Consider the following 12427-nt stretch of genomic DNA (forward strand, 5'->3'; position numbering starts at 1 on the left):
TTCAAAGGGGCCAAAGGAGTTAGATGCCCAAATCTTATTGAAAGCTACAGGGGTGGGGGCTACATGCCTTACTCCTTTGAAAAATCCAAACTTTTAACAATATTACTTTTTCTTCATACCACCTCTATGGTTGGACTGTGAAAAGCACTTACGTGGATTAGGAGCACAGCCCCCATTGACTTCAGTGAACTTTGTTTGCCTAACTACAAAATGCAATTTTCAAAATCCCACCCTTGGTGATGAAAGTGGGAACAGTTTTGTGCAGTGTTTTTCTTGCAACAAATCCACAGGCAGATGAACTCAAGTTACAGAAATTCATGGCTGTAACCCCTGGACTTCAGTGGCCATTGAATAAAATCCTTGGTGATGAGCTCAGACCCAAACACTCACCCATAACTAGAATGAATTCAGAATCGCCGAAGACAGAGGGTAAAAAAAAGGGTCTTTCTTTCCCTTTGCACAATCACCTTTATTATTTCCATAATAAGCACAGAAAGCTGCAACCACCAGTTTCATATAAATGCACAGATCCCCGAGGTGAACTGACCAGCTATCACAAATAACGTGAGGACATGGGCCGTCACCCCCCCAGCTGGTGTATGTCAGCACAGCTCTGTTGAAGTCAATGGAGTTGCACCAATTTATACCAGTGACAGACCTGGTGCAAATTTTCTACTCTAAAATGATAAAATGCTTCAGCTATGAATGGATTTCCTAAGCAATAAACCAGTATTTTTATATAGTGAAAAAAAATCAAACTAAGATTCTGCAAAGCTGCCTAAGGGATTTGGAAGCCTCAATGTAATACTGTGGTAGGGAAACTTCCCGCTAAATATTCCTATTAAACAGAAGACTGAAGAAGAATACAAGTACTTACTATCTTGTGATACATCATTTAAGAGTCAGAACTAACTAGCAATGAAGAGAATGGGGAACCGAAAAAATTGAATAATTTAAAACATGGAAAAGAAGATCTAGGGACAAATCCCAAGAAGGTGATAATTGGTATAGATGTATTAAAGTCGCCAATTGACAGCAGCTGGGCGTGCGGCCCATTGACTCGGAGGGCATGACAGGCCATTTACACCAGTTGGGGATTTGTTCCAACTCACTCCAATAGCATTACAGTGGTTTACACCAGCTGGGAATCCGCCCCAACTGAAGTCTCTGGCACTGGTCCCGGTCTCCTGTCTTCAGCCCGTTGCTGGTTCACTCCTCACAACCTATGAAAATGACAGATCTGTGCTCAGACATTCTGGACACTGTTCATTTCACTAGGACCATCACCCTAGGGTCTACACTCTGGTGATGATCTGTAATGGCTGATGTCCCAGACTCTGACTCAGGAGATCTGTGCTGGATTCCCAGGCTTTCTGTGTGACTTTGGGCACCGTAGGCCAACATTTCCAAAAGCAACCTCTCATTCTGGGCGCTTGACCATGGCCCTGCTTTCTGAAGGCTGCTGAGAATCTGCATCCGCAAATGGAATCAGTGGGTGTGCAGACAATTTATACCAGTTGGGGATCTGGTCCATCACGTCCAGTGGAGTTACAGCTGAATTATACCAGCTGGAGATTGGCCCAGTGACTCCCATTGGATTTCAATGGGATTTTGTATCCCAAAACTCCCATAATTCCTTTGAAAATCCTTAACAATGACCCCCCAAGCCCCTGCATGGACATGATGATAGTAAGAGTTCCTACCTCAGAAAATGAACAACTTGACAGTCATAAGCATGTTGAAGGCGATGCTTTTGGCAAGCAGAACTCGCAGGCCCAGCACAGTCACTGACAGCATGTTCATTTTTTCCATGTTTGGCTCTGTGGGGAAAAAAAGGAGGGAGGCACCTTCTTGGATCAAATGGTTTTATATCAGCAGAAAGTGGGAAACACCTCAATAAAAATTATAAGAAAGAAAGAAAGAAAGAAAGAAAGAAAGAAAGAAAGAAAGAAAGAAAGAAAGAAAGAAAGACTTTGTACAGATAGATAAAGTAGCATTTCTTTATTTTATTCAGACTATGGTTTTCATTTGTATTCAGCCCATGTGTGACGCTGGCAGGCCAGATGCCAGTTCTTGCCCAGGCTGCAGGCATTAGCTAAGAACTGACAAACTCATAGCTGGAGACCAGACCAGGTCACCTCTTTATTAGTTTTGCTCAAAATAGGTAATAGTCTTCTCAGAATGTCTCCAGGATTTAGAGTTTAGGAGATGCTTTTAAGGTGCTGAATGCATTAGTCTCACTTGTCATGGCTGTAAGAAAAGATGTAAGTTTTGCTTTATAACTTGAAAAATGTTTGCCCTGAATTTACAACCTCTGCCCATTCAGATGCACCATCACACTCAGATGGGCCACCAAGAACCTTTGCAATACAAATGATTGTGTAGTGGCCCCATCGCACCCGAGAAATGCTACTTGGAAGGAAGCTTGGAAGCCTGTGGGCTTGGAAGCTGAATGAAGGAAATAAAACAAGTCCACCGGAAAATTTTCCATCTTTTTAGCTGTTTGAACTCTGAAGGGCAGAGAGTTCTGCCTCCTTGGTCTGCCCTGAAAACACTTTGAATTGACAGATCACTACAACTCTGCCACTCTTAGGATTAGCCGGTAATTCATTGGTGTGTCTATGTTTGCTTGCTTTAGCCTGGAGATAACGCTCTTTTTCCTCGTTAACAAAGCTTTTGATAGTTTATTACAGGATTGGCTACAGGCGTTGTCTTTGGTGTAAGATCTAGGGTACCAATTGTTCTAGGGGTAAGTGACTGGTCTCTTGGGATGGAAGCAACCTGAGTTTGGTGCGATTTTTGGTGTACGTGACCATTTATCACTCAGTCCCATTTGTCTGGGTGGCAAGATAGATTGGAGCATCAAAAGGGACTGTCTGTGACTCCATGGTAAGACTGGTACAGTGATCCAGGAGTTCACATTTGGTACTGAGTTGCTGAAATCTTATAATACAACCCACCACCAGTCGGGGGTGTCTGCCCTGTTTTTGACAGTCTGCCCTGAAGTAGGTCCTCATGGTCATGAGCCACCCCAGACAGGTGACTCCATGAATAACAAGGGCCCTCCCAAATTCACAGTCCATTTTGCTCAATTTCACAGTCATCGAATTTTAAAAATCTGAAATTTCATTGTGTTGTAACCGTGGGGCTCCCGACCCAAAAGTGGGCTGGGGGGGCGGTTGCAAGGCAATTGCTGGGGGGGGGTCATGGTATTACCACCTCCATGTCTGTGCTGCTGGTGATGGCAGGGTTGCCTTCAGAGCTGGGCTCCCAGCCAGCAGCCACAGAGCTTCCTGCCGCCCTGGGAGGTTCTCCGAGATGGGTCTGACTCAGCCCTGGGAGCGGTCCCTCTTGGGGAAAAGGAAGTCCTGTCCCTCCCCAGCCCGGTCGGGGCTAGCATCTGGAGCTGGGCACATGGCAAGAGCTCCCTGCCCTGCCCCTCCCCTACACTAAGCAGATGTCACGGGTGAGACCAGAGTTCACGGGGGAGAGAGCAGATTTCACAGTCCCTGATGTGTTTTTCAGGGCCGTGAATTTGGTCGGGCCCTATTAGTAACGTTTGTGGGTCACCAGCACTGCTGCGTGGAAAGAGCAACTACAAACTGACAGTAAAGAGTCAAAAGTTAAACATTATTTTTCAACTCAGAAATTCCATTGTCAAATATCTGCATTGAATCCACACCCTCAAACAAACATCATTCCACTGGCCCTTTATTATATTTCCTTTTATTTTTCGTAACTAACCTTCGGAAGTGGAATCTGAAGGTTCACACTGAGTGTTATTGATTGGAGCCTGAATGGGAGCTGTCGAAAGAGAGAGAAATTAAAATAGAGCTCAATTAAAACAATTATGAAACAAATGATAAATACAACCTCCCCGCACCCAGTAATGAGTGAATGGAAATGCCTGAAAATCAGGCTGAAATTAACTTTTGAACTGGTCACACATTTTTTTGATTTTTCCCCACAGAAAAAGTCGACATTTTGTCAAAACAACACAACATTGTGCTTTGGTGTTCAGCGACCAAAACCCAAACAATTCTAGCCCAAAAGTTTAGCTGAAAACTGAAAAAAAAAAAAAAAATCAGCTAAAACCAGCCCAGAACAAAAGCCTTTTGGGGGGAAAACATCTCTTTTTTTTTCCTGACTAAAAATAAAAAATATTCTCAAAATGCCGATACTTTCTGTAAAAATCCATGCTTAAAAAAATTCTTTTTTCCACCAAGGAAAGGTTTTGAAACAAAATATTTGAAAAGCCCTCATTAATTGGATGGAACAAAGTGCTTTTTCCATTAAACACCGAATCTAAGTCTTACTCGTGTCAATAGGAGACTTTATATGGAGTTGGATCACAAGTTAAGGTTGAGATTTGGAGTCCCAATTCCCATGTAAGTAAATGAGAGTTCAACATCCAAATCCATGAGGTGGCTGTGAAAATCTAAGCCCTAAGAGAAATATTTTCAAGGAGCACCGGCTGAAAAATGTAAAGACACTTTCACCAAGAAAAAGTTACATTTTGAAGTTAATTTCATTGCTAAGTTCAAAACCGAGGCAGGCTTTATTTTTTAAAACTTTGTCATGGTCTTCGTTTTTAAATCAAAAATATAATCCAAAATTTTTGTTTAGCTAAACTCCACTTTACTTTTCTGAAAATTCCAATCACAGTTTCAATAATATTGTGAAGAATGTTTTCCTTAAAAACTTTGATTAAAATGACACACAATTATTCACGAAAGAGTAAATGGGGAATTTTTTTCATGTTCTTAAAAGGTCACTTTTCAACGCAGAAACATTGGGTTTGACACATTTCCCACCTAGGGTTAGATTTACAAAGGTGACTAAAGATGCTGTCAGGAGCCTTATGTGATTAATGGGCGTTAGGTGTCTAGATGCTGTTTGAAATGTCACAGAGGGGTGAGATTTTAAAGGGATTTAGGCACCTAGTTGGACTTTTCAAAAACATCTAAGTGCCTGACACCCACTGGGAGCCCACCTACCATTAAAAATCTGGCCCTAACTGAGTTAGGAAGGAACTGCTTAGGTGCTTTTGAAAGCCCTTCTGTGCACCTCTCTGTGTCTTTGGGCACAGAAACACCACTGGACATCTGGCTCCTAGCTCCCATTAGAAATTCTATCCAGCTTTCCTGGGGAGGGGTGGGTATCCTTGAATTTAGGACTACGACGCACCATGAAATAGGGTGCATCTGGCAAGCGATGATAACTTTCACATTTGGACCATATAACTATACCTGATTGAGGCTCTGTCTGGTTAGTATAGGCTCCTTCGTGTTTAACAAAGCACTTCACTTCTTCATTAGGTTCAACCTTGATCACCTGGATCATGCTGTATTTCCCATTGGAAGAGAGAATGCCTTCTTTCGATTTGTATACAACCTCTTTCTCTTGACTCATGCTTACGCTTATGTTCGCGGGGTAGAAATCCTTAACTAAACAAGCCGCCGTCAACTTGTTGCCATCATTTTCTCTTGGCTTTGTCGATTTCACAACAAAGACAGATGGAGGGGAAATCTCCTTATGTTCTGAAAACAAATAATTGAGGGTTATAATTTAATTAGATTAAACTCTAAAGGGAGGGAGAGTTAGGTTAAGGATCATAGAATAAAGTCATGGACTATGGAGTCTCTCGCCTCTGGGTCAGATATAGCAATGGGAAGTTTTGGATATGGTGATGGGATGTAGAGCGCTACATCTCCACATTGCGGGTTTGGATACAAGCCCTGCTGATGGTAATTGGAGAAAATATCACCTGAGGTATTTTTTAAAGACCGTAATTCTAGGTGCAACTTTCACTCGCTGGAATCCTTGCTGAAAATATCAGCCAGAGGTGCTGAAGGCAGAAGGGACCACAGAAGAAGGGACCACAGAAGACAGAGACGGGGAGAGAGATGGGGACGAAGGCTGTGATTTTCAAAGGAGACTAAAGGAGCTATGCACTCAAAAGCCCGGCCTGAAAACTCAAGAGTGGACATTGATATGAATATCAAAAACAATCCCCATGTTCCCTAGGTCCGTAACACCTACTTATATTGGTGAGAACTCACATGCATCACGAGCCTCTCCTGTCCGAGTAAGAGCCTCAGTCTTTAACAAGCGGGCCTTAAAATTAGCAAACCCTGTACACCTGTAGCATAAAACTCAACAGTATAATTTAATCCTGTCTTGGCGTCATCTTGGCACCTGGACTGAAATTATAAATGCCCACGCGGGAAGGTCCTTCATGTTCCGCCGCTTTCTGATGTGGCCAAACCACATAAGGATCGCAATGACGGCAAGAAAGGAAGTTATGCCAGTGGGTGACCGATTCTGCTCTCTTTTACTCCTGGCTCTACAAGGAGTCATGACTCTACTTCAGGAGTAACGTACCACTCCTAGGAACGGTGGCAAAACCCAGAAATCCTTTAGTAATTCACAGTTACCGAGTTCCACAGGGGCTTTTGCAACTCTGCTAAGAGTTATAAGGATATTTTGCAACTCTCAGGGCACCTTTTAAAGGCGTTTCCCATGTGCCAGTGGATCAAGGAACACAACCCTCTCTGGAGAAGCGTTATTATGGCACTTTAAAAGCAAGCAAATCTGATTTCATCAGACCACTTCATGCTGCTGTCTCAGAATGTTTCATGAAGGTGAATATCCAGGAAACCTAGTGAACGTGGAACGGCATGAGGGGTACAGGGCCCCTGTCAGTGCCTGCAGTGTAACTGCTCATGGCCAGGGTTGTCTGAGGTGGGAAGCAGATGTTGACAATTTTGTAAATATGAAGGAAAACCAAGTTGCATCTGGTACAAACCCACATTGCTGCACTGAAGTCAGAGGGACCAAACACCAGCTGGTGTCAATCAGCCATAGAGCAATGGGATTCAGTGGGGTGGTGTGAAGTGACCTAATCTCGCTAGTCTATCCATGGGCCAAATCCCCCGCTGGTGTCAATCAGCAGCAGCACTCAGTTCAGTGGGAAGTCTTTCCGTTTACACCAGCTAGAGCGCAGTAATAGCCCTAACAGCGATGGATTTCCACACTAATTGTGCTGCTTTTCCATTCGCGTCTCCATGATATTTTGTTAATTTACCTTACAGTAAAAAAACCAGCTACATGCCACAGCTCTTCTCTGCTCTCGGGCCTATCCTGTACTCCTGACAGCCCGACTCCGTGATCTCGGTCTTGTGCAGACTGACTGGTAGCCCTGTGTGTGAACGAGCCCGACTGTGCAAACGGAGCCCTCAGAACCGCCGTGCGAAATGCGATCTAAGAGCTCGTCAGACCAGCCTCCTATCCACTTACAGTCATAAAAATCATCAAAGCCGGACTCTCCCCACACTTCCCCAGTGGGAACATGATTCATTGGAATGGTGTCACTCCGGCTTTAGGAGGGGATAATCTCACAGAATCATAGAATATCAGGGTTGGAAGGGACCTCAGGAGATCATCTAGTCCAACCCCCTGCTCAAAGCAGGACCAATCCCCAACTAAATCATCCCAGCCAGGGCTTTGTCAAGCCTGACCTTAAAAGAGATTCCACCACCTCCCTAGGTAACACATTCTAGTGCTTCACCACCCTCCTAGTGAAAAAGGTTTTCCTAACGTCCAACCTAAACCACCACCACTGCAACTTGAGACCATTACTCCTTAATCTGTCATCTGCTACCACTGAGAACAGTCTAGATCCATCCTCTTTGGAACCCCCTTTCAGGTAGTTGAAAGCAGCTATCAAATCCCCCCTCATTCTTCTCTTCTGCAGACTAAATAATCCCAGTCCCCTCAGCCTCTCCTCAGAAGTCATGTGCTCCAGTCCCCTAATCATTTTTGTTGCCCTGTGCTGGACGCTTTCCAATTTTTCCACATCCTTCTCGTACTGTGGGGCCCAAAACTGGACACACTACTCCAGATGAGGCCTCACCAATGCCAAATAGAGGGGAATGATCACGTCCCTCGATCTGCTGGCAATGTTCCTACTTATACAGCCTAAAATGCTATTAGCCTTCTTGGCAACAAGGGCACACTGCTGACTCTCATCCAGCTTCTCGCCCACTATAACCCCTGGCTCAGCATGCCCCGTTATCGAGGCACTGGAAACAATGGGTCAAACTCCTGGATGATCGAGAGCCAGCGTGGCTGCACTGAAGGCGGAGCTGGGCCGCTTTGAACCAGCTGAGGACCCGGAGCGACGCCGCCAGCGGACATGGAAAAGAGAACAAAACTGACACTTACTGGGCTCAACAGAAAGCCTCGTGCCTTTGCCAAAAGTCAGGGCTCTGGTCTCCCATGCACCGTGCTGCAGGGCCAGACACACAACTCCAGGGCCTGCGCTCAGAGGAAGCCTGATTTGCACCCGTGTAATGGAGACGCTACATACGCATTGGCCTGAGGCAATGGGAATCAAACACTATCGACAATACAACCTAGCTGTTCCTTACTGGGCTCAACCAAAAGCTTAACGCCACGTCCAAAAGTCCCACCGGCAGCCTTGCAAACTCAGCGCTTTCTCGCCTGTCATATCACTGCCGAGTTTGTCCTAAACCCTACTGAACAGGAAGCCTCTCACATCACTTCAGTCTGAAAATTCAGCTGATTGTAACTACTTCTCGGCCTCACATTGGACCAGTAGAAACAGGGACATCTGTTTCAACTGTGTCTCCATTTTCCTGGCTTGGAAATGCCCTCCCTTTTATTTCCCAGGAAGAATTCTCTTCACTTTTAGCAATAACATTATCAAAAGGGCTATACAAATGTCTCATAGCCTCAAAACATGAAGGTTTCAGGAAAGGAAAAATGTCAGTCAAAATCTCAATTTAAAACATGATTCAATGGATCGTTCAAAATTACAAAAAAGAACCCTGAATGTTTTCAAAGCAGCTGATAGATTTGAACCTAATGGGGTTGGGGGTGGGGGGGATGTTTATTTTCAATTTTTTAAAAAGTTGGTCAAACATTTCCAGCCAGCTATATTTATTAGTGGGCCTGCTTTCCATTCAGCCTGGAGACCATTCTTCTCCAGTGCAAGGAAAAAACGATTTTAACAGTGGGAATGAAAACAGGGTTATATATATATATATATATATAAACGTTCTCTTTGTACCTCTTTGTAGCGCCAGAACTGCCAGGGAAGGAACAGTTCCTTTATTTCTCTCTCTTTTGAAAGGAAAAATTAATGTAATGCTGGGAAAAGGTGCAGACTAAAGGGTGAGAGAGATGAACACTTACTTGGTTCCACAGTCAAAGTCGTGCCTTTCCCAAATATTAAATAATGAGCACTTCGCACACAGTGTGACAAGGCTCTTCAAAAAACTGGAGATTGGAAAGTGCTCTGAAATCTGTGAATTTCTGGATTACATTCTGGAATCTAAGGGCCAAATTCTGAGAACTTTACTCACATTGAGTAGCACCTTAGTTTGTGCATGGCCCTGCTAAAATCAAGGCGGTGATTTGCAGAGTAAGGGATTCAGGAACATCAGGGTGTCACTGTCTTGCCCCAAAGCTGGAATTTTCAAAGGAACTGTAAGGATTTAGGTGTCCAATTCCCATTGATATTAAATTAGAGCTGGGCGCCTAAGTCCCTTCGGCTCCTTGCAAGACCCCAGCCTTCACTCTCAGTTTATGAAAAGCCTTCAAACTTTTTTTTGCCCCCGCTCACCTGGCTGGACTGTGAGTTTAGTCCCATTTCCAAACGTGAGCTTCCCGGTGGTAAACACACTGCTAAATTCTCACACCGAGTCCCAGCCCTGTGTCGGGCACTTGCAGCTTGTCTCTGGCACGCACCTAGCCCGGACCAACTGCTCTTCCATTCCCACGGAAAACGGGTTAATTCCTCTCCTAACAAAGGGGAAATGGCTGTGTAGGAACCTTCCAGCTCTACTGAGGCGTGGCGATCATCCAGGGAGGTATTCTGAAGGTTGACAAATACTCCCTGATATTTTACACCTGGCTAAAACACTTGATGGGAAATGAAGCATACACTACATCGCCACGTTGAGGGTCTCAAAGATTTGAGCACCTAATTCCTGTTCATATTAATGACCATTTAGCATCCAAATCCACTCAGAGGCTTTGAAAGTGTCAACCCTAAAGAACAATCTCTGCCAACTGAGAGAAGTTTCCAGCATCCTTTTGGTCTTAAGTTATTTGCAAGGAAAAACGTTTGAAATTCCACCCCCACAACACACCCTGGTCGTCTCCGGGGTGAATTCTCAACCAATAATGGTAACAGATCATGGCTGGCTCTCCTACAGTGCTTCCCATACACGAATCTCTGAGAGCTTTCCAACGAGATAAGGTCTCATTATCCTCAGTTCACAGATGGAGAAACGGAATCGCATTTAGGACTTGCCCAAACTCACCCCACAGACACTTGTTACCTTAAGGTGAGGGCTCAGGATTAGGTCTAAGACGGGGATTTTCAAAGGTGCCTCAGAGAACGAGGTGCTGAAAGCAGTGGGACTTGTGCGCCTAACTCACCTAGGCTCTTTTAGAAAGCCCCGGCATAGCCACACAGGCCAAGGCTCCGGTGCCAGCCCGAGGCTCCAGAACCCTTATCTGGATGGCTGGCTAAGCGGCTTCTCCCCTGAGCGCACAACGGCCCCTGCCCAAGTTCTCCGCCTGGAGACGGCCCTGAGGAGCGCCGAGCTCACCCCGTTTAACGAGGGGCCAAAGCAGACGCCTGGGCGCCTAACTTCAGTCACCTGAATGCGAAAAAATTCTTAGCCCCGGGCGCTGGTGATTCCGAGACCTTAAAACACAACAAATACGCGCCGGGTCCCCCGGTGAGCCGGGCCCGCCGCCGAAGAGGAGGGCTGTTGGACACCGTTACAGGCGGCAGCACAAAACCGGGTTGCCTCGCTAGCCCTCTTCTGTGTGCGGTTCTCGGTGCAGGAACACAGCTCGGCTCCGGACCCCGAGGGCGGCGCCGCTTTCTTCGCGGGGAGCCCCTTGGGGGCGTTGTCTGAGCTCCGCGCGGCCAAGGCGCTGAGCCGCGGGCCAGCTGCGCTGCGGGCGCAACGGAACTGGGACAGATGCTGGGGGGGGGGGGGGGGGGCGGGTTGGCAGCGCTGTGTTAGAGAGATCAGAAGGGCTAAAGCAGCCTTGGGTGCATAAAAGGGGGGAGAGAAAGTTTAGTTTACCCTCTGCTGGAATCCTGTGTCCAGCTCTGCTGTTCCCAATTCAAGAAAGAGGTTGATAAATTGACAGGTTTCAGAGGAACAGCCGTGTTAGTCTGTATTCGCAAAAAGAACAGGAGGACTTGTGGCACCTTAGAGACTAACCAATTTATTTGAGCATGAGCTTTCGTGAGCTACATCTGATGAAGTGAGCTGTAGCTCACGAAAGCTCATGCTCAAATAAATTGGTTAGTCTCTAAGGTGCCACAAGTCCTCCTTTTCTTTTTGTTGATAAATTGGAAAGGGATCAGAGAAGAGCCAGGAGAACGATGAACGGATTAGAAAACACGTTTATAGCGACAGAATCAGGGAGCTCAACCTGTTCATCTCAACAAAGAGATGGCTAAGGGGTGATCTGATCACCGTTTCTAGGTATCTGCATAGGAAACAAATATCTGATCATGGGTTTATCAATGTAGCAGAAAGCGGTTTAACATGATCCAATGGCTGGAAGTTGATAAATGCAGATTGGAAATGAGGTGTATAGTTTAACACTGAGGACAATTAACCAGTGGAGCAGTTTACCAAGGGATTTTCCAGCAAGGGCAATTTTTAAGTCAAGAAGGAATGTTTCTTTAGAAGATATTCTATGGGAATTATTTTGGGGAAGTTCTGTGGTGGGTGATATTCAGGATGTCAGATTAAACGATCACAGTGGCCCCTTCTGGACTTGTAATCTGAGGCTCTGTAAAATCGACAGGGCTTTGGCAATTTACACCGCCCGATTGACTTCTCTGTAGTTATGTCAATTTACACCAGCTGCTGATCTGGCCCAGTGACTGAGGAGCTGGGGATCTTCTCCCACTGACTTCACATGAGCTACATCCATTTACACCAGGTGAGCATTTGGCCTCACGGATTTTTCTTGATTGACACCAGCTGGAAATCTGGCCAGTCTGATTGTAATGAAGATGGACTAGCAGATATTTTCATGCTAGGAATTCACTGGACTGGGTTTTAACAGCAACAAGGACACAAATGGTATACACGTTTTCTAGATTCACTAATTAACACAATAGCTTGTACCTGCCACCTCAAGGCAATGTTTTATCACTTCTTTTAACGGTGTTCTCGAAAAAAAATCAAGATGAAACAAGATTGTTAAAAAATGCAAACATGCAGTCAGAATATTTGGCTTCTCCCTATATCCAACTATTCCTTAACCCACGCCACCAAACAAGGTTTCAAATATACAGCTGTATGTCTGACTGGACGCTTTCTGTGCTGTGTTCATGGAGGAGAGGCTTTTCAAAGTGCCA

The 12427-nt window shown here is 45.3% G+C and overlaps 1 protein-coding gene across 1 annotated transcript in view; it reads right to left on the reverse strand.

The window, feature by feature from the left end:
* Positions 1-454: 454 nt before the first annotated feature.
* The window catches only part of LOC140896674 (immunoglobulin lambda-1 light chain), a 165965-nt gene continuing 153992 nt past the window's right edge, over positions 455-12427 (reverse strand). Inside the window, exons 6-9 of the mRNA XM_073308646.1 lie at positions 5250-5540; positions 3745-3804; positions 1704-1820; positions 455-1223 (exon numbers count right to left, since the gene is read on the reverse strand). Of these exons, the coding sequence (XP_073164747.1) occupies positions 1705-1820; positions 3745-3804; positions 5250-5540 (467 nt within the window). The 3' untranslated portion in view covers positions 455-1223; position 1704. The remainder of the gene's footprint in view (positions 1224-1703; positions 1821-3744; positions 3805-5249; positions 5541-12427) is intronic.

The sequence above is a fragment of the Lepidochelys kempii genome, chromosome 13, assembly GCF_965140285.1.
Source record: "Lepidochelys kempii isolate rLepKem1 chromosome 13, rLepKem1.hap1, whole genome shotgun sequence".
In the NCBI taxonomy this organism is placed as follows: domain Eukaryota; kingdom Metazoa; phylum Chordata; order Testudines; family Cheloniidae; genus Lepidochelys; species Lepidochelys kempii.